The 21,471-nt window shown below is 49.2% G+C and overlaps 1 protein-coding gene across 1 annotated transcript in view; it reads right to left on the bottom strand.

The window, feature by feature from the left end:
* Positions 1–21,471, bottom strand: part of INSR (insulin receptor) — a 55,896-nt gene that overhangs the window by 6,747 nt on the left and 27,678 nt on the right. The window contains exons 3-20 of the mRNA XM_039566040.1: positions 18,296–18,611; positions 16,512–16,657; positions 16,081–16,225; positions 15,626–15,840; positions 13,183–13,309; positions 12,308–12,558; positions 11,784–11,951; positions 10,953–11,154; positions 6,050–6,318; positions 5,712–5,854; positions 4,235–4,394; positions 3,829–3,928; positions 3,511–3,578; positions 3,086–3,315; positions 2,693–2,803; positions 2,241–2,400; positions 1,283–1,412; positions 916–1,050 (exon numbers count right to left, since the gene is read on the bottom strand). Coding sequence (XP_039421974.1) covers positions 916–1,050; positions 1,283–1,412; positions 2,241–2,400; positions 2,693–2,803; positions 3,086–3,315; positions 3,511–3,578; positions 3,829–3,928; positions 4,235–4,394; positions 5,712–5,854; positions 6,050–6,318; positions 10,953–11,154; positions 11,784–11,951; positions 12,308–12,558; positions 13,183–13,309; positions 15,626–15,840; positions 16,081–16,225; positions 16,512–16,657; positions 18,296–18,611 — 3,076 coding nt within the window. The remainder of the gene's footprint in view (positions 1–915; positions 1,051–1,282; positions 1,413–2,240; positions 2,401–2,692; positions 2,804–3,085; positions 3,316–3,510; positions 3,579–3,828; positions 3,929–4,234; positions 4,395–5,711; positions 5,855–6,049; positions 6,319–10,952; positions 11,155–11,783; positions 11,952–12,307; positions 12,559–13,182; positions 13,310–15,625; positions 15,841–16,080; positions 16,226–16,511; positions 16,658–18,295; positions 18,612–21,471) is intronic.

A 21,471-nucleotide genomic window follows, 5' to 3' on the forward strand; every position in this document is an offset into this window, starting at 1 on the left:
TGTAGGTCCTGACACTCCTTTTTCTCTATTTCTGTCTAGATGAAAAATTCCTTCCAATTCCTTCAATTGTTCTTAACTTGGCTCCCGAAAGAAACAGGGCTGTGGTTCACAGACTCTTTGTGTGTGTGTGTGCACATGCACTTACAGCCAGGTCATCATGTTTTAATTAATTCCCTTTTAATTTTAACTCAGCCTGAAAGATAACAAAGCTCCCAAAACTTCAAGGAAAATGGGAGGCTGAGCAGAGGACAGAGGTCCTGTAAACATCCCACCCAAAAGAACGGCTGCAGCAAGAGGTCACATGTTATCAGACACCATGGAGAAAGAACTTACAAATACAAATAGAGTTTCAAACTGGAGTTTGTAACTGGCCATCAGACAAATGTCCAGCACAGCAGGCTTTTTTCATAGGGATACTCACAAAACATGTTTCTTTTATGACTCTGGAAGTGCTGTTTTGGCCAGAAGCAGCTGGGGGAAGAGGCTACCAGAACCAGAGAGTTACCATCTGTGCTCCCTTTTGCAGCCAGAGCTGCTTTCCCTCACAGCTCCTCCAGGGTGACTCCTCATACAGAATCCCAGGATCACTGAGGTTGTAAAAGACCTCCCAATATCATTGAGTCCAACCTTTGACCAATCCCCACCTTGTCGCCCAGCCCAGAGCACTGAGTGCCACGTCCAGTCATCCCTTGGACACCTCCAGGGATGGGAACTCCAAACCTCCCTGGGCAGCCCCTTCCCTGGATCACTAAGGATGCTTTGGTGGAATTTCTGTGGAAGGTGCCTCACTGAAGTCTGTTTTGCTCCTCCCCAGCCGAGGAGGGGTTAAGAGGTGCCACAGGCCAAGCCATCTTTGTTGGCCACACTTCAGGCAAAGAGTGCAGCTCGGCTGGTTGTCCCTGCTTCCCCACTTACAGCCTCTCCGGGCAGTTGTCCGGCTGATCCAGGTATCCTCCATCCATGACAAACTTTAGCACCTGTTCGTTGGAGAGTCCCTGGTACGGCTGCTCTGCCAAGCTGCTTATTTCCCAAAGGACAACACCAAATGACCTAAGGGAGAGAGAAGACTCCTGGTAAGAACAAAACATCCTGGGGCCCTCCCAGTGACAGAGTTATTTTGGAAAACACACACTTCAAAAGAACACCACTATATTTTTATGGAAGTGTTTCAAAACAACGGCTTTGTTTTGTCTGCGCTCTGAACAAGTCAGTTTAAACTGTGTGTGCTAAAACAAGGAGCTCCTGAGCTGGGATCCATCTGGGATTGCAGAGAACAACTTACCACACGTCAGAGTATGTGGTGAACACCCCATCCTTCAGCGACTCTGGGGCCATCCAGCGCACGGGCAGCAGCCCTTTGCCTCCCTTGCGGTAATAATCCGTCTCGTAGATGTCCCTGGTCATCCCAAAGTCTGCAAGAAGCAATTGGGATGTGTTAAATGCCTCTCCCTCCACCCTGCTTTTCCTGTGCAACATCTCCAGATGGATGTTGCCTTTCCCTCACTGCCAAAGCCCAGCCTGCACTCATCTGTCACCTCGTGATTAACGTTCAAAACATTTCCCTTTTCCTGCGTTTTTTCTACAGAGCCACAACAGAGATTCCAGAGTTAAATCTTTTGGTGGCAGCTTCTATTCTAAACATTATTTTATTCATCCTCTGTAAGTAAAACAGAGCTCCCTTTGCCTGAAATCCCACTACCCTGGCTTTAACTCCAGAGAGCTCTAAAAAATCACCATACTGTGGGGTTTCAGGTTATTTTTAAATGTTGTATTTACTTATTTCTAAAAGAGTTTGGGTTAAAAACTGGGTTAAATTACTTTTAAAAGCCACCTGACCCAATGACAGGATTATCAGCACTGGGTTTGTTGTACCCAACACCTTCTTTGTTGTAATTCTCATGGAAGCAAAGACCAGTGAGACAAACCCAGGTAGCTTAGGCTGGAAGAGCAACAAAGTTTTAGGACAGAGGTTTGGAAGTAGAGAAGGTGAGAAAAGCTGCTCTGGGGTTCTACAGGAGATGTTGCTCATACTGACATCCCCACAATTCTGTCACAGGGAAGAAACAGAGGGAAGTGCTGCAATTTCCCCAAGGCAGACAGTGAGAATCACCTGTGTTTGACACGTTGGCTTCATCAGTTTGCCTTTACAACGAACACGATGCACAGAACCATCTCTGCTCACAGAATGGCCTGGGTTGGAAGGGCCCTTAGGGATCATTTTCTGATCCAGCAGTACCTACCCCCGATTTTCACAGTGAAGTCCTCTGCCACCATGCAGTTCCGAGCCGCCAGGTCCCTGTGCACGAACTTCTTGGCGTTCAGGTAGGCCATGCCGTCGGCGATCTCCGCGGCCATCTGGATCATCTCCCTCAGCGTCGGGGGCGGCCGGCCGGGGTTATTCTGCAATGAAAAACCACAGGGTCACTGAATGGTTTGGGTTAGAAGTGACCTTAAAGATCATCCACTTCTAACCCCCTGCCATGGGCAGGGACACCTTCCAACCTGGCCTTGGACACTTCCAGCTTCTCTGGGCAACCTGTGCCAGGCCCTCCTCACACTCATAGCCATGAATTTCTTTCCAATAGCAAATCAAATTTACCCTCTTTCAGCTTAAAGCCATTAAATAAAGAAGTATTAAACCCCAAATCAAGTCACTCTGTTCCACAACAGACTCCCTCTCTCCTGTCTTTACCTCAGCCTCAGGTCTCAAAGAGCGGAGGTAACTTTTCAGATCCCCATGTGCCATCAGCTCCATGACCACCAGAGTAGGTTGTCCCTTGGAGACCACTCCGAGGAGGCGAACCTGGAAAATTGAGTGAGAAATTCCCTCCAGGCTGTGTCCAAACAGACTGGGCAAAGCCAACACCCCCTGAAACAGCTGAGAACAGCCCCACAGGGCCTTGTCGGGCTGAGAGGTTTAGAAACAGCAGGAGTGAAACGACTTGGGCAGAACGGGTTCTGTGGAATCCAGCAGGGAAAGATCCCAGCTCTGATGGATCCCAGCCTCTGCTGCTTTGGCGAGCTAAGGGTCGGGCTCTGAAGGCACTGAAGAGCTGAGCTGTGTGCTGAGGCACCCAGCACTTACCACATGATGGCAGCTGAAGCCTTTCATCACAGAGGCCTCGTTGAGGAACTCGATGCGCTCGCGCAGGCTGGCGGACTCGTTCACCGTCTTCACGGCCACGCGCGTCTCGGGCTCTCCCTTCACGATGTCCTTGGCAATGCCCTCGTACACCATCCCGAAGGAGCCCTGGCCCAGCTCTCTCAGGAGGGTGATCTTGTCCCGTGGCACCTCCCATTCGTCAGGGACATAAACTGTTGGGCAGAGGGGAACAGCTCTGAGCTGAGCAAGCGTCTTTTGAAAGATGCTCCTGCAGCAGCCTCGGTCAGTGCTGCCACAGGGCACCCTGGGGATAGATTCTACAAAAAAACTCCACAAAGACAATTCCAACCCCATCCAGCTGCACTGACTGAGTGATTACACAAGAAATAAGCCCTGGTTGCTCTCACCATCACTGGCACTGATGTACTCAGGGTTGGAGGATGCGTACAGGGGTCCTGTTGGTCCTTCGGTTTGTCTGGAAGAGACACAAATTCCTCAGCACTTTGCAGCTTTTGACACCGATGAGGGTTTGATTAATCCCCGAAGCATGCAGCAAATAAACTGTCCCCATAAGGCACAAACTGTTTCCAGAAACTTAAATTAATGCTGCAATCACTATGGAAATCAGAAACTAAACAAAAACTGACTCCCAACAAAGCAACAAAACTTTTGTATGGATGTAAGTTTTGCTGTTTCTGGTGAAAACAAGATAAAATTGCACTCACCTCTTTTTCACGAGCACATAAGCAGCTCCAATAATTCCAGCAATTATTATAGCAAAAATAATTGGAACAATGATAACAGCAATATTTGGCTGAGCATTCACTAGGAGAGAAAGAGAGAGTTGGAGGTATTATACAGGAACAAAATACAATTTTTTTCCCTCAATAAATTGGAACAAATACAAAACTAGAGGCTATTTCAGATACAAAATGTGGGGCTGGTCAGAATGAGGACTAATAAAGAAAAGCCATGTGTTTCCAAGTAATTTCAGGTTCTTGACAACAGATGTATTTGGTAAATATTTAATGACTCCTTGTGATTCTCTGTGCACTGCTTGCTACACCCCATCCTCCAGAAATAACCCACGCTTCTTTCAGGGATTAAATGTCGAAAATAAAATGAACTCACAATAATCAGCCACGTAAAAATAGGTGGGTTCTGTCCAGGAGCCATTTCCAGCCAGGGAGGTGGCCCGGATCCGCACGCTGTAGTTCCCAGGCTGGAGTCCCCGGAGCTTGCAGCCGCTCTCGCTGGCAAAATGCTTGCGGGACACGCAGAAATGGGCTTCCTGTGGGGACAGGGGCTGTGGCAGGGTCATCCTGCAGCACCCAGAGCTCCCTGAGAGTTCCTTGAGGCTCCTGCAGCACCCAGAGCTCCCTGAGTGTTCCTCCCTGGGACTCCTGCAGCACCCAGAGCTCCCTGAGAGTTCGTTGAGGCTCCTGCAGCACCCAGAGCTCCCTGAGTGTTCCTCCCTGGGACTCCTGCAGCACCCAGAGCTCCCTGAGAGTTCCTTGAGGCTCCTGCAGCACCCAGAGCTCCCTGAATGTTCCTCCCTGGGACTCCTGCAGCACCCAGAGCTCCCTGAGAGTTCCTTGAGGCTCCTGCAGCACCCAGAGCTCCCTGAATGTTCCTCCCTGGGACTCTTGTAGCACCCAGAGCTCCCTGAGAGTTCTTCCCTGGGACTCCTGCAGCACCCAGAGCTCCCTGACGGCTCCCTGGGGCTCCTGCAGCACCTCCCCAGCTGGCAAACACACACCCAAAGGCTCTCAGTCTGCTCCAGGTTAGTGGTTTGTGCTGGGTTTGTGTTTTGCAGGGCACTAGATCAGGTTACAGAGAGCAAGTGACATGTGCTGCCCTGGTCCTCAGCCCTGACACTGGCCCTGCACTGGTGAGTGCCCCTGTTTCCATGGCACTGACACCAGCCCTGCCCCTGTCACACTGACACCAGCTCTGTACCCGTGGCAGTGACACCAGCCCTGCCCCTGTCACACTGACACCAGCTCTGTCCCCAAGAGCTCATGGGCTGCTCAACGCCATCCTAATTCCTCTGAGCAACTTAAATTTCACAGAACGACAGAAACGTCAAGGTTGGAAGAGACCTTCAAGGTCATCAAGTCCCACCATCAACCCAGCACCACCATAATCAGCCCTAAAACATGTCCCCAAGTGCCACATTCAGACACCTCTTGAGCACTTCCAGAGATAGTGACTCCACCACCTCACTGGGCGACTTATTCCCAATGCCTGAGCTCTCCTGCAGGGAACTTTTTTCTGGTATCTAATCTGGACCTCCCTGGTGCAACTTAAGGCTTTTCATCTGAGACACAGCAATGTGGGGTTTCTGTCCTTCTGTGAAATAACATTTCTAAAAAAGCTCCATGCAGAAAGTTGGCAAATCAGCTAAACTTGCTGGGCAAACAGGCGCCACAGAGACAGATTATTTCCTGACGTCATCCCAGGCTTCCAGAGGACATAAATTCACCAGTGAAATTTTGTATCCCATCAGTTCCCTCACCAGGAAACCCGACTAGGGAAATCCTAAAGAGCCCTAGGCTCCCAGGGGGAGCCACTTCTCCAAAGGTGCAGTGAAAGCAGAACCTCTCACCTCTGTCTCCCCGAGCCGCCCGTAGTTCACCTCGTAGAGCACGATGAGGCCGTTGGGCTCCTTTGGCTCCTGCCACTTCAAATGCACTGTGTTCTTTTCCACCAGCTCATGGGAAACTGGGCCAACGATGTCATCAGCCTTAGCTAGAACCAAGTTCAAGATTAGGCTTAGTTTCATGTCTTTGGGCAAAATTCACACCTGCCAATATGTCATCCATCCTCCTTTCCCACCAGGACATATGGATAGCCCCAGTCTTACATATTGCAGCTGGCTCCCATAGGAAAAGCAGCATTTGGGAGGAGCCACCAAGCCACAGCAGAGCTCAGGGAGAGAATCACCTTCTGGCATGGTCCTGGCACTGACATAAGCTGCCACGCTGCAGCGGGACTCCTGAGCATCGTGGTTGCAGGCGTGGAGCTCGATGCGGTACCCGGTGAAGTGCCGCAGCCCCGAGATCACCAGCGACTCCTTCGACAGCACTTTCTCAAAAGGTTTCTGCTCCTCTGCACCCTCAGCTGCTGCTGAGTTGTTGGGGGAGGATGGGATGGTGGGTAACACCACGGTGGAGTTTGCCACAGAGCTGAGGTCTCTTCGTTTTCTTGATGGCCTGTTAAACAACACGGGTCACCACGTTATTTGTTATAGTCAATGTCAACACATCCAGCTGAAAAGGAAGAGTTAAAATGGGAGAGCTCAGAGTGTCACTGGAAACTCAAACTGAAGCCTGGCATTTGCAATGCAATGAAGAAATTCAGGATTTTTTTTTTAACCAAGCAATGCGTCTTTATAAAATTCTGTATCCCCCAGACTTCTCTCCACACAACTGCATACAGGGAGATAAAATAAAAATAAACCAATCCAAGCCTCAAGTATTTGCTTGAGAATTCAAGTTCCCCTGGATCTCTCAGCTGAGTCTAACTTTACCAGGTTGCCTCACGGATGCCTCGGGCAGGGTTGCAATGCTTTGGAGTTCAGCTCCCACACGCTGCAGCTCCGAGCAAACGAGGTCACGCCACGGCCCCGACTCGGTGACCTCAGATGTGCCACATATCCCAAGTGTCGCTAACTTGCATTTATAAAGCATAAAGCCACTCTCCCAGCTCTCTGGAATACATTTGCCACTCTCACCCCTAAGGCTGAACCTCGATGGATACACAAAGCGTTTTAACCTTTTCCCAAGAGATCAAATCTATTAAGTCCTTTTCAAGGCATGCATTTAAAACTCATGATTCTGGTTACATATTCATTGGGTGGTTTTGTTAACCAAACGTTGCTCCTCAAGTTACTGCATTTCAGTCTGAAAATCCAATTTTTTCACTTGTAAAACCAGCACCTGCAGTGTGACCCTGTCACGTTCCCTGTCTGCACCTGAGTGCCACCAGCCAGCTTTAATGTCAGGTTTTGTCAGCAAATAAACAGAATAAATTCAACAGAATTAAGAACCATTCGAAAATTTCATTTTCTTGGCCAAAAAAAAAAAACCAAAGGATCAGTACCAAACCAAAAGTGCTCAATCTAACACTCTTATGTCCTGTCACACATTTGCCACGGGGAATTCCAGGTCGGGAACTAACCAAGGTGGTGAATCAGTAACTGTATTCAGTTACACAAAAGGAATTAATGCCAGTTGAAATCCAGACCATGTATTTTAAGGGAGTGATGATCTTTTTGTGTGTGTGTGCATGTGTGTGCAGCTATTAAAGGGTACAAAGAGTGACCTGAACTGAACCCACACTTGAGGCATCTCCAGGCTCTAAAAATGTAACAAGCTGTTGAAGCAAATCTTTGCTGCTGAACTGAACTTTCCACTGCCACCTCTGACCACCAGGCCATGACCAGCCCCAGCCCCAACAGGGACTGCTCTGACAGATCTCTGCCACCTTCCCTGCTTCCCTCTGCCTTCCCTGGTGCTGTTTCTCCTCCTACAGCAAAAGCCACCAGCCAAAAGGCAGAGTTTGAGATGTCCTCAAACTTAACACTGGGCTGCACACAACACAACACAGACATTGACAGAGTCACCATCACAGAATGGTTTGGGTTGGAGGGACCTTAAAGCCCATCCAGTGCCACCCTGCCATGGGCAGGGACACCTCCCACTGTCCCAGGCTGCTCCAAGCCCCAATGTCCAGCCTGGCCTTGGACACTGCCAGGGACCCAGGGGCAGCCCCAGCTGCTCTGGGCACCCTGTGCCAGGGCCTGCCCACCCTCCCAGGGAACAATTCCTTCCTACAGAATATTCATCCACCTGATGACAAAACACGATGTCAAACAGCAGGTTCAGCAAGCACATTCCAGTTTTAAGTTTTCTCTTTCTTAATTACTAATTAACTCCTTTTGGAGCTGCTGTCCCCTCAGCCTGTGTGGTGTTGTGAGCAGTGTCCCCTCAGGATGGGGCAGAGGTCAGGGACCCAGCTCTGGGTCATGCCACCTCCCTCCTTGGGAAGGATTCCTTATGGTCAAACAGAACCTGGTTTGCATAAAAGCAAAGCTACACCCTCTGTTTATCAAGTGTGAATTCAGCCGATCCTCGTGTTCAAGGGAATTTTGTTTTTCACAAGTAAACAGTAATTTGACCACTGATGCAACACAGAGTAAAATGCAAGAATTCCTTCCTTCTCAAATCACAGAAAGTTAAGAAAACCTTCTAAAGCTGTAAATCCCCAATTTTCCCGTATTTATTATCCTGGATTTGCAGCAATTTTCTTGCCAAATTCTCTGTATTTTCAAACATCTGATTCTTCTCAGAGTTGTTCCAGTGTAATTTGCATTGGGGCCATCTCAGCAGCTCCAGTGAGGTCCCCGTGAAACCCTCAGCTCCAGGTTCCTCCTGCTCTCACAGATGCCCAGGGGCTGTGAGGGGGCTGGAAGTGACACTTCAGCACACACAGTATGGCCTGTGCTGGGGGATTCCAAAAATGCCTTTGGTACCTTAAGCCAAGCTTTTCCACACACCTGAAACTACCCCAGGCCAGCTGGGCTGGCAAAAGCGTTCTAGATTTGTCTGTGCAATTAACTGAATTGGGAAATGCAGGGGAAAACAATAACTTATGAATGTGAGTCATTGCTCAGATCTTGCTCCCCAAGAATATTGGGAATGGCACAAATGTGTGTGACAGAGAGCAAGAGAGACACAGAGCTGGGACTGCTCCTGCCTTGCTGCAGTGGTGATGGAGGGAATACATGGAATGACACCCTGAACAGCAGCCACTGACTTCCCCTCTGCCTCTCAGGACTTTTTTTGAAATCTTTCCCTGTTTTCCACAGAATCATGGAGGGGTGAGGCTGGAAAGCACCTCTGGGGATTGTCTCACCCGAGCCCCTGGCCCAAAGCAGGGGCAGCTGCAGCAGGTGGCTCAGGACCATGTTTGACCATTTCCAGGGATGGAGACCCCACACATCCCTGGGCAGCCTGGTCCAGGGTGTAACCACCCCTGAGCTCCAGACTGTGCCAAACTCCTCCAAAATGAGAGCAAGTAACACAGGAAAGAAGAAACAAAAAGCATCAGCTTCTGATGGTCACTTTGTTCAGCTCCAAAGGCGACCTGGTGTGAAGACCCTGCCAACTCCGCCTGCGCAGAGGAACATTCCTGAACTTCTAGTTTGGCTTTTTTGTCAGTGCCAGAGCAAACTGACCCCCAGGAGTTGTGACAGTGGCTCCTGGAGTGGGTAATCAATATGACCAGGGGGAAGGAACTGCGATTTCCAGAGGGGTGAGATCAGCCCTGGCCTAAGGCTGGATCCTGCCCAGGGATCAGATGGCTGGGAACAGGGCAGGAGGGGAGAAATGGCACATGGAAAACAAGGAGACATCAGGGAGGAACTGCTGTGACTCTGCTGCCCTGGCATCTCGTGCTCCCTGCTGGCCTCATCCCTGGGATTCCTCCCGTGACTGGCAAGTTCCTTCTCTCCAGGAGAGGCCACACAGCACCTCAGGAGAGGTCACTGAACCCTCAGGAGCCACAAAAAAAGCACCTGAAGTAAACCACACTCCCAGCTCTCTGCCAGGCTCTGTGAGCCCGTGATAGCACAGTATTCACAGGAAAAAAAATCTGATTTATGTGGCGACAGCCTGGAGCCTGCCAGGGAAGACGAGCAGGGCACGTGGCACCAGGGAGGTCTCTTTACCACTGGCTTGTTTTAAAGGATTAGTTGGCCATGGGATGTGGGGATTTCTTCCTCAGGATGCTGACAAGGTGGCCCATCCTGGTGATTGGTTTCTTCCTAAAATACATACCCCAGAAGGTGGCCTGAGAAGCATCCTGGGCTGGCTGCACAATAAAATTGAGGGGGGAAAAAAGGAAAAATAAAAGAGATCAGACTGTCAGAATTGTCTGCCTACATCAGGAGAAGTTTGGCTTTTGCACATGGCTTGGTTCTCTGCTTTGGAGTATGTCATGTCCTGGCACACTGGAACTCATCCTGATGGGCACCAACAGCCAGGGAACAGCAGAACGAGGGGTTCTGCCCAAGCTTCCAGGTGAGGACTGCAGGTACCAGGGCAGGGAACACCAGGGATGCTTTCAACAGGGAAAATGCTCAGTGCAGTGGCCCAGCTTTTGTCAAGCAGCTGAAAATTCAGGTTTGTTGGCTGAGGGCAGCAAGCAGAGAATAAATTTAGAGCACAAAATGCATGACAGGGAAGAGGGTAAATCACCACAGATTCTACCCTGCTCCCCAGCACTTCCTCCCCGAGCTGCAGATGAAGTGTGAAGACATTCAACACCACTTAATGTGACACTGTGTGTGCCACTCCAAACAGGACACTCACCACCCACAGCACTCACATTCCTCATGGTATTGGAGGTATTTCCCAGACTAAGTGAAGGAAGGCCACAAATACCGTGCTGAAGGACGAGGCTGTGGCCTGGTAAACTGCCCTTTTCCTTTCTTTTCAACTCAATGAAAAGCTTGACCACAAAATTTCAAGACAAGAAAAAAAAAATCGCTGTTTTTGGCATCATCTGATGCCAGACGAGCTGCAGGCTGTTTGTTAAGGATTCTCACTTTATTCTTGAGCTGAAGAGAATTCAGGGACAGGAAATGAAAGCGGGATCTTCCCAATCTGCAGGAACATCCGTGGTAGGTGCTCAGCTCTCCCCATTCCAACACCCATATCCAGCTGGACTAGACAGGCTCCTGGAAGCCTGGCAATGTGGCTGTGTCCAACCTGGTATTTTTATTTAATCCTCAATTACATTTTCCTCCTCCTGACCCCTGGACAGTCCTGTTGGATGTTCTCACCTGGGCACAAAAACCTCGTTGTGGAGATAATTCTCAAAGGTCTTGCGGAAAGCAGACTCCTCCAGCTCCTTCTGGATCTGGGAGTCTGTTTTAGGACAGGAACAACATTCCCCACTGACATCCTCAGCTTCACTCTGGTTATACTTCTGGGGGTCTTCAGATTCAAAAGGAGGAGACCACGTCCTTGAGGGCAGCTTTAATCCTGGGGACAAAACCGTTTCAGTGTCACTCATGCCTGACTTGGCGGAAGATGTTTGATCCTACAAAGATCCCAAACCAGTGTACACAGGACTCATGGCATATTTGGGGATCCTGTACTTTACATCCAGGGCTGAGCAGTTCCCTCTTTTCTGACAAGCCTTTGATTCAAAAATGCTATTTTTGAAATGGAGCTTGGATGCTGCTTTACCCCAGTCCTGGTGACAGAGCAGCAGGTGAGATTTTGGAAATCCTCAGTGAAATTCTGTGTTCTGAAGGAATTCCAAACCAGACACCAGCTGCCTTCAAAAATTAACGTGGCCCTGAGCACTGAAATTTTTAACCTTACCATCTCCATTGTTGCTATTAAACTTATAAGTCAGTTTAAAAGGAACAAGGGCAGAAGGGAGATCCCCAAAGGAAAAAACGTCTGATTACTTTGCAAAAAATGGCTTTAGACCTTTTGCACATACCTTGGCACCTAATGTAACAGGAACAGGGAGGGACAGAGCTGTTCCTAGAACAGTCCTGAATCCAGCAGAATTGGGCCCCCAGAGCACTTCCAAGGCAGAAACTCCAGGAAGTCCTGGGAGAGACTGAAGGAAAGGCCTGGAGGGAGAAGCACCCACTCACCTTTCAGGCAGTAATCAAGTTCATAGAGCTCACTGTCCTCTGCCTGCTGCTGCCAGTACACCAGGTAGTGTGTGATGTTCCCGTTGGGCTCCGAGGGCGGCTTCCACTTCAGGATGATTTGGGATGAAGAGTTGGAAACGGATATCGGATCTAACGGGACCGACGGAACTGCGTGGGAAGAGGCAGAGGTCACTGCACTGCCCTGCCAGAGCCTGGCAAAGCAGGGACCAGCACAGGCAAATTTCCATTCCTATGGGAATCAAGCATTCCCTGGCACCCAGCAGGCTCTTCCAGGCTGGGCTGGATCATCCTGGAGATCTCTTCCAGCCTTAGTGATTCTTACATGAGGCCACAAAAACTGGATAGGTGTCCATTGGCACCATCTGGAACCACACCACTGGTTTAGGAATTCCTTCCTACCAAAGGAGGGCAGTGGAAAGCTTCCTGGATATGGGACTACCACAACCCCCACCCAGGCAGAATTATTTAGGCCTGTTTTTGCCCCAGGAACGTGCTGCACTGACCCGTGGCGTTGGTCTGCACGTAGATGATCTCGCTCTTGGCGCCGTACGTCCGCCGCTCGTCAGAGAAGGTGACCAGGGTTTTCACAAACACAGCATATTGTGTCCAGGGCTTCAGGCCCCTCAGGAGCCACCCTGGCTGGGCCTGGGCTTTGGGCTCGTTTGAGCGTGGTGGGGGGTCAACATCCACAACTGTCCAGCTGTTGGAGCCACAGGCGTCCTGGCCATCGAACTCCGTCACGTTTTGGTAGGGACTTTGTGAAAGAGATGGCTCCAATTAACAGAATCCTCATTCAGGCTCTTAAAAACATTTCTAAAGACACCACTGAAAGTTATCACCCTTTAACCTTCAGAGAAAGTAAAATTATCTCATTGTATTTACTCTGAAAGGGAGCCATTGTGGGACCTTTGCTGCCTGGGACTCTGACAGCATCACAGAACAGGTCCTGCAGGTGCCACACATGACCCCAACAACTAAATCCAGATTGATTATTGGCAGCTTTATGAAAATCAGCTTGGTTACCTCAATTCTAAAGGAATCTTTCCCACCTCAAAGGGGATAAAGCATCCCATGGGATAGTGGGGAGATGAGGAACTCCATGGTTCGAGCACATGTGTCTAGAACAGCAGGAATAACTAAAGTTTGGATTGTTCTTAAATGAGGAATTGTGCCTGTGCACAAGTCAGGAATCTTAACGAACACTTTTAAAGAAGGATATCGCTGGGAACTTTAGTGTAGGAGCCACAAAATCAGAGACTAAACAGCTTTGCCTACAGCAAAAACATCCAGCAGGTTTAACATCCACCTTTCGGTGCCAGCAGCTGCTCGTGGCAGCCCAACAAGGCCGTTTGTCTGTGACCTGAGGGGGATCACTTACGCCTCTTTGTAGAACAGCATAAACCCCAGAAGGTCACGGAAATCAGGGGGCCAGTAGGGTTCCCACTTCAGAAGGATCTTGTCATGAGAAGTTCTAATGGAAGAAAATTTCAGCAGTTCGTTTTCACCTGTAACAAGTGAGAAGTGACAACAGTTTCATTAATGCTAAAAAATGAAAGTTTTTGGGTTTAATTATCTTAGAAGTTTAAGATAAATGTGAGAATGTTGGCACTGAGAAGAGTTGCCCAGTAAAACCTTATCTTACTTCGAAGCCATTCCTACCCCAAATCAGGGGTTGGAATCGATGCCCTCCTAAGGTTAAATTTTTCTATGACTTCATGAAAATGACTCAGTAGAAGAGCTGAACTAAACTCTAAAAAGTGGGAAATCTAAAGGCGACGTATTTCACAGTTTATGATGATCTGCACAGCTGAACCCAGCACGATGGTTTGCAGAGAAGACAACAGGCCACAAAAACGAAGGAGAAGAATTCCCAGCCTTGCCAGGAGTAGTGTGGTCCCTCTGCAAGGGGGAGGGCGTTTGCAGGAGGATGGAGCTCAAGGGACATGGTACAATATGTTTTGTGCCCCCAGCCCAAGTGCCTCTGACTGAATTTGCTATTCCTGCAGTAGCTGCAACGGGAGGAAGAACATTCATTTCACTGGCACCACATCCAGAACAAACAAGGGCTTTTTTTTTTCTTCCCTTTCTATTTTTTTTTTTTTTTTTTAGTAAACAGGATGCTGCCAATGTGAAAGCTGGGCTTGAAATGTAAAAGCAAACAAAAAGCCAAACACCCTGGCAAGCTGTGGTTTGAGGTGGGGGTGGCACAGACACCAGCTCAGCAGGGTGGGGGTACAGCTGGCAAAGAGAAATGCAACTGTCTCCTCCAGCTGCTTTCACACCAAACACCAACGCAGGAGCTGCTCACAGCCACAGGCAGAGATGGATCTGCCCAAATCCAGGTTCACCCCCAATGCGGGAAGAGCTTTTCAGTGTCTCATGGGAGGAGATGAACTTTATAGACAGCTGATTCCTTGTGCTCCTTCCCTCTGCCCAGGCTGGAGCTGTGGTGCCCCAGAGGCTCCGTGTGTGTTTTTCACTGGTCCCGCCAGTTTTTAGGTCACAGCCATAGCATTCCCTTCTCCCACTGTGCTGGCCTGACTGCATCTGTTGATATGTGGGAAACCAGACCAGGAAACCGAGTCAACTGAAAGATCTTCACTTTTTAGGTCTGTTCACAAACAGCTACATCAGGGCAACGAGGGCAGGACAGGAGGGTCACAGAATCATGAAATGTTTTGGGTGGGAAGGTACCTTGGGCTCTTCTGGCAGTGCTGTCCCCAAAAGCAGAGGGACAGTGAAGCCACAGGATGACCCAAGCTGCCCTGCAGGCTGTGAGCCAGCATCTGAAATCCCAGTTCAGTGAATGCTGGGCTTTTTGGTGGCAATTCCTGCCTAAGCATCTCCCAGGATCACAGCACAACTGCTGGAATACTGCATGGATGGGTCACTGCTTCTGTCCCCATGTCATCTGTCCTTCACAGAATGGTTGCAAGGGGCCCACGTCCACCTGCATGTGCTCCTGTTCCTGTCTGGTGAATCTCTGTGGGGCTGAGCAGTGAATCAGAGCAGAGAGATGTCACCAGCTCAGAACAAAGCTGGCTATTTCCCACCCCTGATCACTTCCACAATCTGGCTCACCACACAGCCCTGGTACAAACAGGGGAAGGGGATTGTGTGGCACAGAAAGAGAACAAACAGCGGGGCTGAGGGTGCAGAAGGACTGCATTTATTGCAGTACTGCTGCCAAAATAAGTGTCTGCAAAACTCCATCTTCAGCAGCACGACTTCAGTGCCAGCGTAAAGCCAACCCCACGCTGTTTGCTGACACAGGCACTGTCTGATCGTTGTTCCTGAAGAAAGCTGGTAGGTGAAAAACCTCAGAGAGGCATTGCAAAAATTGTTGGAAAATTTTCTCTGACTGTTGTCATGGCAATTGCCTCACGTGGCCACAGGGATGGGTGGAAATCCCGTTTCTCCCGTGTTTATTCCGTGTGCGCACCGTCGCCTCATGACATGGGAAAAGCAGATTATGACTATTAATCAGGTACTCAGCAGTAACACAAAGTCCCAGCCCGGGCCGAGGTTACATTGTGCTAAACTCTTCAAAAAGACACAATAAATACACTCCCAGCTCCAAAAACCCCCCAGGGTTCTGTGGGACCAAGGCTGCCAGAGGGAGATCCCGTGGGGACTTTTACTCGTGGCACAGTGACAGTGGCACTGAGTGCACAGGCAAGGGGCAAATCTGCTGCTTTACCAAAGGGACAAGGACAGGCCATGGAAAAACATCATGGGCTGGGCTGGGAGAAAGAGGGGTACAAGGAGAGCAAGGCAGAGGGACAGGAAAGGGAAGCAAGGCTGCATTCTGAGACTCTTACATGAGGCTTGATCCCCGTTGGTTTTCAGGGCTATGTCATTCCTCTCCTGACGCCCCTTAGTCCCGGAGATCTCTTCCATCTTGTGGATTTCTGACAAGCACAGCTTGGGATTGTAATGGAAGAAGAGTTTGCCTCGTGCAATAGTGAGGTTGTGTTTGCTCCAGTCCCAGAGCTGGCGAAGATTCTGGTTGTCCAAGGCATAAAAGGAGTAATTTCTGAAATCAGAGGAATGAAAACGTGGGTTGGGAGGGGATGAATGGAAAACTCTTCTTGCACTAACCCTCACACCAAAGAAAAATGAATGCAAATTGTCTGCCCTGGTAGGGCACAAGCCACAGGCAGAGGAACATTTAAAAATAACTTAGGAATTGTTTCCCAATACAAATCACCCTCATAGAACTGGCACTCCTTGTACTTCAAAGCATTCAAATAAAGCATCTTTTGAGAGAACTCACCCAGCTTCGAGTGTCTCTCCTCTAATCAGATGGAGTTTCCGAAAAAAAGAAAGAGAAACCAAGGCATAAGAGCGGCGAATTTTTAGGTAACCTGAGATTTCTTCTATCAAGCCAAGATTCGCTTCCAGCTCAGCTGCTATGTTATCTACGGAGAGGAGAACATTGGGAAGAGTTTTCTGGTATCACAGAGAAAAACACCCACATCGGAGCCCGAATGTATTAAACGACTGCTTTATGTTAATTCATGAGAACTCACAAAAATCCATTAACAAAGAACGCCAAATGAGCACGTCGAGCCTTTGTGCTTATTCTTCTGGGTCCCTCTGAGACTGAGGGTGGTCACAGCCAGGGGAAGAGCCCCAGCTCAGGGCAGTGCCCCATTCCCTGGCTGCCAGCCCGTGCTGCCCACTCCTCGCCCATGCCCCACTTACTTCCTCCCCGGATGTTTATGACCAAGCTGCCGTTCACGACCGTGCAGCCCCGCAGCTCCTGCGCTGACGTCACCGAGTCGATCGTCTTCTCCTTGCCAAAGTCACACACCTTGGGACAGGGCCCCGCGCAGGGCGTGCAGTGCAGGCTGCAAAACAGGAGAGGAGGGGTGCAGGGGTGAGGCAGGATGGCCTCAGCACTTCCCAAAAGCAGAGCCATGAATCTCAAGTGACAATAAGCCATGGGATTCACTTGCTGTGAGCAGCACTTAGGAACTCCAAAGAGAGTCACAGAATCATGGAATGGTTTAGGTTGGAAGGGACCTTAAAGCTCATCCTATTCCAACCCCTTTCCACACCTTCCACTAGACCAGGTTGCTCCAAGCCCCATCCAACCTGGCCTTGAAAATAACTGCTGATAAATTTAACTTGTCTTAAATTGTCATTTCCACACTTCAAATGCGAATCACTCCATCTCTTCCTACATAACAAAATTAAGTGACCTGAACTATTTTGAAGATGAAACTGGCCACAATGCTGCCCAGTGCTCTCTATCCCAGGGGTTTCAAGATAACAAACACCAGCCCAGTCTTCATCCCAAGATCGTTAACCAAACTTGTAATTGATGAGTGGAGAGCTGGCCCTTCATCTGGGAATCCTCTGAGTGAGGACTGCACACAATGTTGCTTTAAAAAAGGCAAGAATGCGCTTTGTGCTCTGGGGAAATACTGCTTAGATAGTACGAGCTGATGGCTTGCCCTGGTCACACCACCACAAGAATGTGTTCCCAACTAGTTCAGAGAGAGAAATGCTCTAGGAAAAGCAGGGAGCAGAGCTGTGAGGTCCCACTGGCAGCAGCCTGGAACAGCACAGGAGAGGCCATGGGGTTGTTGCACAAGCAGCCCAGCTACTTTGGGGGCTGCTTGTTCATTCTGTCGAAAAGCAAAACAGGAAATGGCATAAAAAGTCTCGTTGAGAGTGAATTCCCTGAAATTATTATGGCAGGAGCAAACACATGCGAGCACAAAGTGACCAATATTCGTAGGAAATCTGACTCATCACAATATAGAATGGTATTGTGGGACAAACAACCAAGTTTGCAGTGATAAACAGCTCAGCAACATAAATTATTTAATTCCTTATTCCTTTGTCAAAACCCCCTGGGAATAGACAGAATGGCTGTTCCCTGCTTCGATTCGTGCTACACTTGTTTGTTACATTGCGCATTTATGTCTGGCACAGCTTGAACCTGCTCAATGAAAGTAATTACAGGCATGAGGAACAGATATTCTGAGAACGAGCACTCAGAGGACGCTGCGCTCTCTTCATTAGCCATGACCTCTCCCTGTTGTGCCTTTCCAGCCCGGCTCCCTGGCCTGAGGCTGCTCCAGAGGGGAGGGAAGCAGGGCTGCTAAAGCCTCTCCACTGCCCACCTCCCTCCTCCCATGCCATTACAGAGAGACCATTCCAGCTTGAGGATGCTCTTCCTTGTCCTCTCTCCATCTCCCTTTCCCACTTTTTCCAAACTTGAGAGGTAAGCAAGGGAAGCCAAGGGAAGAATAAACTACCAGCCCATGGCAGGGAGAGCTTTTAATGGCTTGAATTAGCAAGGTATTACTTTGTAAATCATATTAAAGTAGACCAGGTGATTGCCACAGATGCTCCAACACCAGAAACTTCTCCTGGCCATGACACAACACCCAAACCCCGTGTTCAAGGAGGAGGAAAGCCCAGCCCAGCCCAGCCCCCCCCCCCCCAGTTTTGTCCCCTGCAGAGCAAGTACTCACTTGCTGGAATTCATGATGTAGCCCGAGGGGCACTCGTGCACACACTCGTTGTTGTGGATGACGTGACACCCCGACTCCCGGGCGTTCTTGCACTTGTTGTGCAGCTCCTGGCAGAAGCTGAAGGTGACGCAGCGCCAGCCCTCGAAGCGGTAGTGCCCGGGGGGGCAGTTGTCCACGCACCTCCCGTCCAGGTAGAAGTTGCGACAGGCCACGCACTTGTCGGGGTCGTTGGGCTCCGTGCAGTCCCCGAGGCACTCGCTGTGGCAGCACTGCCCGTCCGAGGTGCAGCCCTGCGACTTGCAGGCAGGGGGACAGACTGGCAAGGGAAAACACCAAAGGCAGGTGAGTGTCACAGGAGAGCCCGGCCGTGCGTGACCCTGAGAGCTTGTGACACCTGGTCCTGCTCGCCTTGGGAACTCCCTTTGCAAAGGGGCAACCATGGAGCGCAGGCATCTGCTTCATCTCCACTTGTCAGTGTGAATTCTGCCTCATCTCCACCTTTCAGTGTAAATTCCACATTTTAAGAACGTTTTTGAGGAGTGTTACCATTCACCCTCATAACTCATCAATGCCCATCTTCAAAAGAAGGAAACTGAGTTTTCCTGTTCCCTCGGTCTGGCACTAAGAGCCTTCAGGAGAGCCTTGGTGACTCCAATGTTATTTCTGAAGCTCAGGAGTGATGAGACTCCACAGCAAGAGCTTCCCAGCCTGGCACAGGCAGTTTCAGCCAGAAGATTCTTGCTTCTCAGTTTAAGAATCTGAAGTTTCCTACAGCAGAACTGCAACTAACACGTCCAACAGCACTTTTACACAACCCTTTGGCTCCATTAGGATTTGCTTCCCATCTGTCTATCACCCTGTCCCTGGCTTCCTGGAGGAAGCCCTGGCACCAACATGAGCTTCTCAGTGACTCTCCCAACACGTCCACAAAGAAGGGCACCCACAAGTGTTATTGCTTGAGGTTTTTATGGTTTTCTTTTTAATTACTCATTACCTAGCGCCCCACAACACCTTTAACGAGCGGTTTGGGCTTTGAACTGGAAACCAAGCGGGCACAGCTCGGAGCAAACACCGTGAGTAACTCGGGGAAGAGTGGGAGGGCAGGATGAACAAACCCAGAGAAGCTCCAGGGGGAAGGTCAGTCCTGCCCCTCAGCACCTCCACACTCAGTCTGAGCTGTTCAAACGAGGCTGAACTGGTTAAATCCAACTCTGTAATCCAGAACACGCCACAGAACTTCCCATCAGGGAAGAGAACAGAGCTGAAATCAGCACTCCAAGAGTAAACACCCAATGCCAAGCAGGGCTTTAGAAGCAGGAGGAAGGGCTTTAGATGGGGGACAGGGACCTGGAGTTATCCTCACAGCCTTTGGGATCCAGCTGTGAATTGCCAAGAGGCAGATCAAGACATCCCCTTGTCCTCACCAAACCAGTGTTGTGTCTGAGGGAGCACCTGAGCAGCTCCTTGGAGAAGGGAGACAGCAATAAATCCTGAACTAACACCATCTGCCTCAAAATTTCCCCAGCTTTCTGTCCAATACTCAGTGTCAAGGCAGGAGGGGCTTTATTTGGGAGGTCCTGGACACAGCGATGTCCAGAGGTGAAATGTTGTCTTTAATTTCTGGTTAAGGCATTTGAGCAGCCCAGCAGTGGAACGTGGTCTGGTTTTATCCAGCTAAAGGAGCAGCATGTGGGATCCACAGCACAACATGTTTGGATGATCCAATCCCCAGCTGTGTTAGGAAGAAAATCCTCCTCCGCCCCATGTTAAGGGATTGCAGAATTAAGTGTGTTAAAGCTGTTAATGCCATTCTTGGAATAAGCAGCAGTAGATGAGGTAGTAAAGATGAGCAACCTCTGGTCTGCTCCAGCCTGATAAAATCCCTTGAAGAAATATGAAATGGATAACGTTGAAATTCTACCACAAGGACAATTTAATCTCCAATATCTTACTGCTTCCGTGTTAGCCCTTCACTGCAGGTGTTTTCTCTGTGCACCACTCATCCATTGCAAAAAAATCCATTCAAATTAATTTCCTTTCAGGCTGAGCAACTTTTTGTCCTTTTCTAGCAACAGGTCTTATTTTGTGAACCTGTCACAAATAGTACCTGATTGAAATTCAACAGCCAAACAGCAGCAGATAACACCTTGCATTAGACTAAATACAAAATGAGAAGCTTGTTTTAAAAGCCAGGTTATACATGGATGTTTTAAATGGTTATACATTCCTTACCAGGCCATAGATGAGCACAGTCTAGCAACAGGTGTCCTGGCTGCCGTTTATTAGAAATATTTACAACAGAAAATTCCAGAATTCAGTCCAAAACACTATCAAACTTACTAATTCCAGCCTGGAATATCAAGGTTTATGAGCAGGGGGAAAGCTTGGCTGCTTCTCCCACACCTCCCCTGACACAGAGATGTCCTGCAAGGAATCCTGCACTGCTTGGTTCCTCCCTGGAGCAGGGTCAGCTTCCAGCTGGGAAGCAAATGCTGAGGCAAATGCAGGAATGGTTTGTGGGAACTGGAGGGCGAGTGCTGCCAGCACAATTCCCAGTGTTCCTCACCAGCATTTCCTCCACAGGGGAGTTTTCCCGTGTCTCTTTCATGCTCAAGAACTACAAAGTTTCAAGTACCCAAAGGACAGCATTTGTTTTCCAAGGAGTCAGTGGAGCAGACAGGTAATTGGGAAAAGCCGGCCCTGATGCAAAGCACCCGGTGACACATGGCACCTACTTAACATTCTGTCACACAGTATTTTTATTTAATTTGTTATGGAAACTAATCTTCAAAGCCCTGTGCTTATTTACACATTTTGAACTCAGCTGCAAGTATTCACAGGGCAGACGCCGCCTAAAGTCTTCACTCTAAAGTTTTCAGAAGATACAATTAAACTATTTTTAAACCGTTCTTAACGTTTCTCTTTTTCCTGTTCCACGAGCTTTTGATGTCTCAAAGACAGCTCGAAGAAAGCAAGGCCCCAAGGCAACAGCTCTTTTTCCATTAAGCACTCAAGACCAGAAATTGTCAATCACCTTTTTATCCAAATCCTCATTACCCAAGACCCTGAACAGATGTCATGACATTATCGAAGTCTGCATTTTAGAGAGCATCTCAAGTCGTGTAAAACCTCTCCAGAGTATCTTCACGTCTTCCTACAACTGGTACTCCAGGTTA

Source organism: Corvus cornix, chromosome 28, assembly GCF_000738735.6.
Source record: "Corvus cornix cornix isolate S_Up_H32 chromosome 28, ASM73873v5, whole genome shotgun sequence".
In the NCBI taxonomy this organism is placed as follows: domain Eukaryota; kingdom Metazoa; phylum Chordata; class Aves; order Passeriformes; family Corvidae; genus Corvus; species Corvus cornix.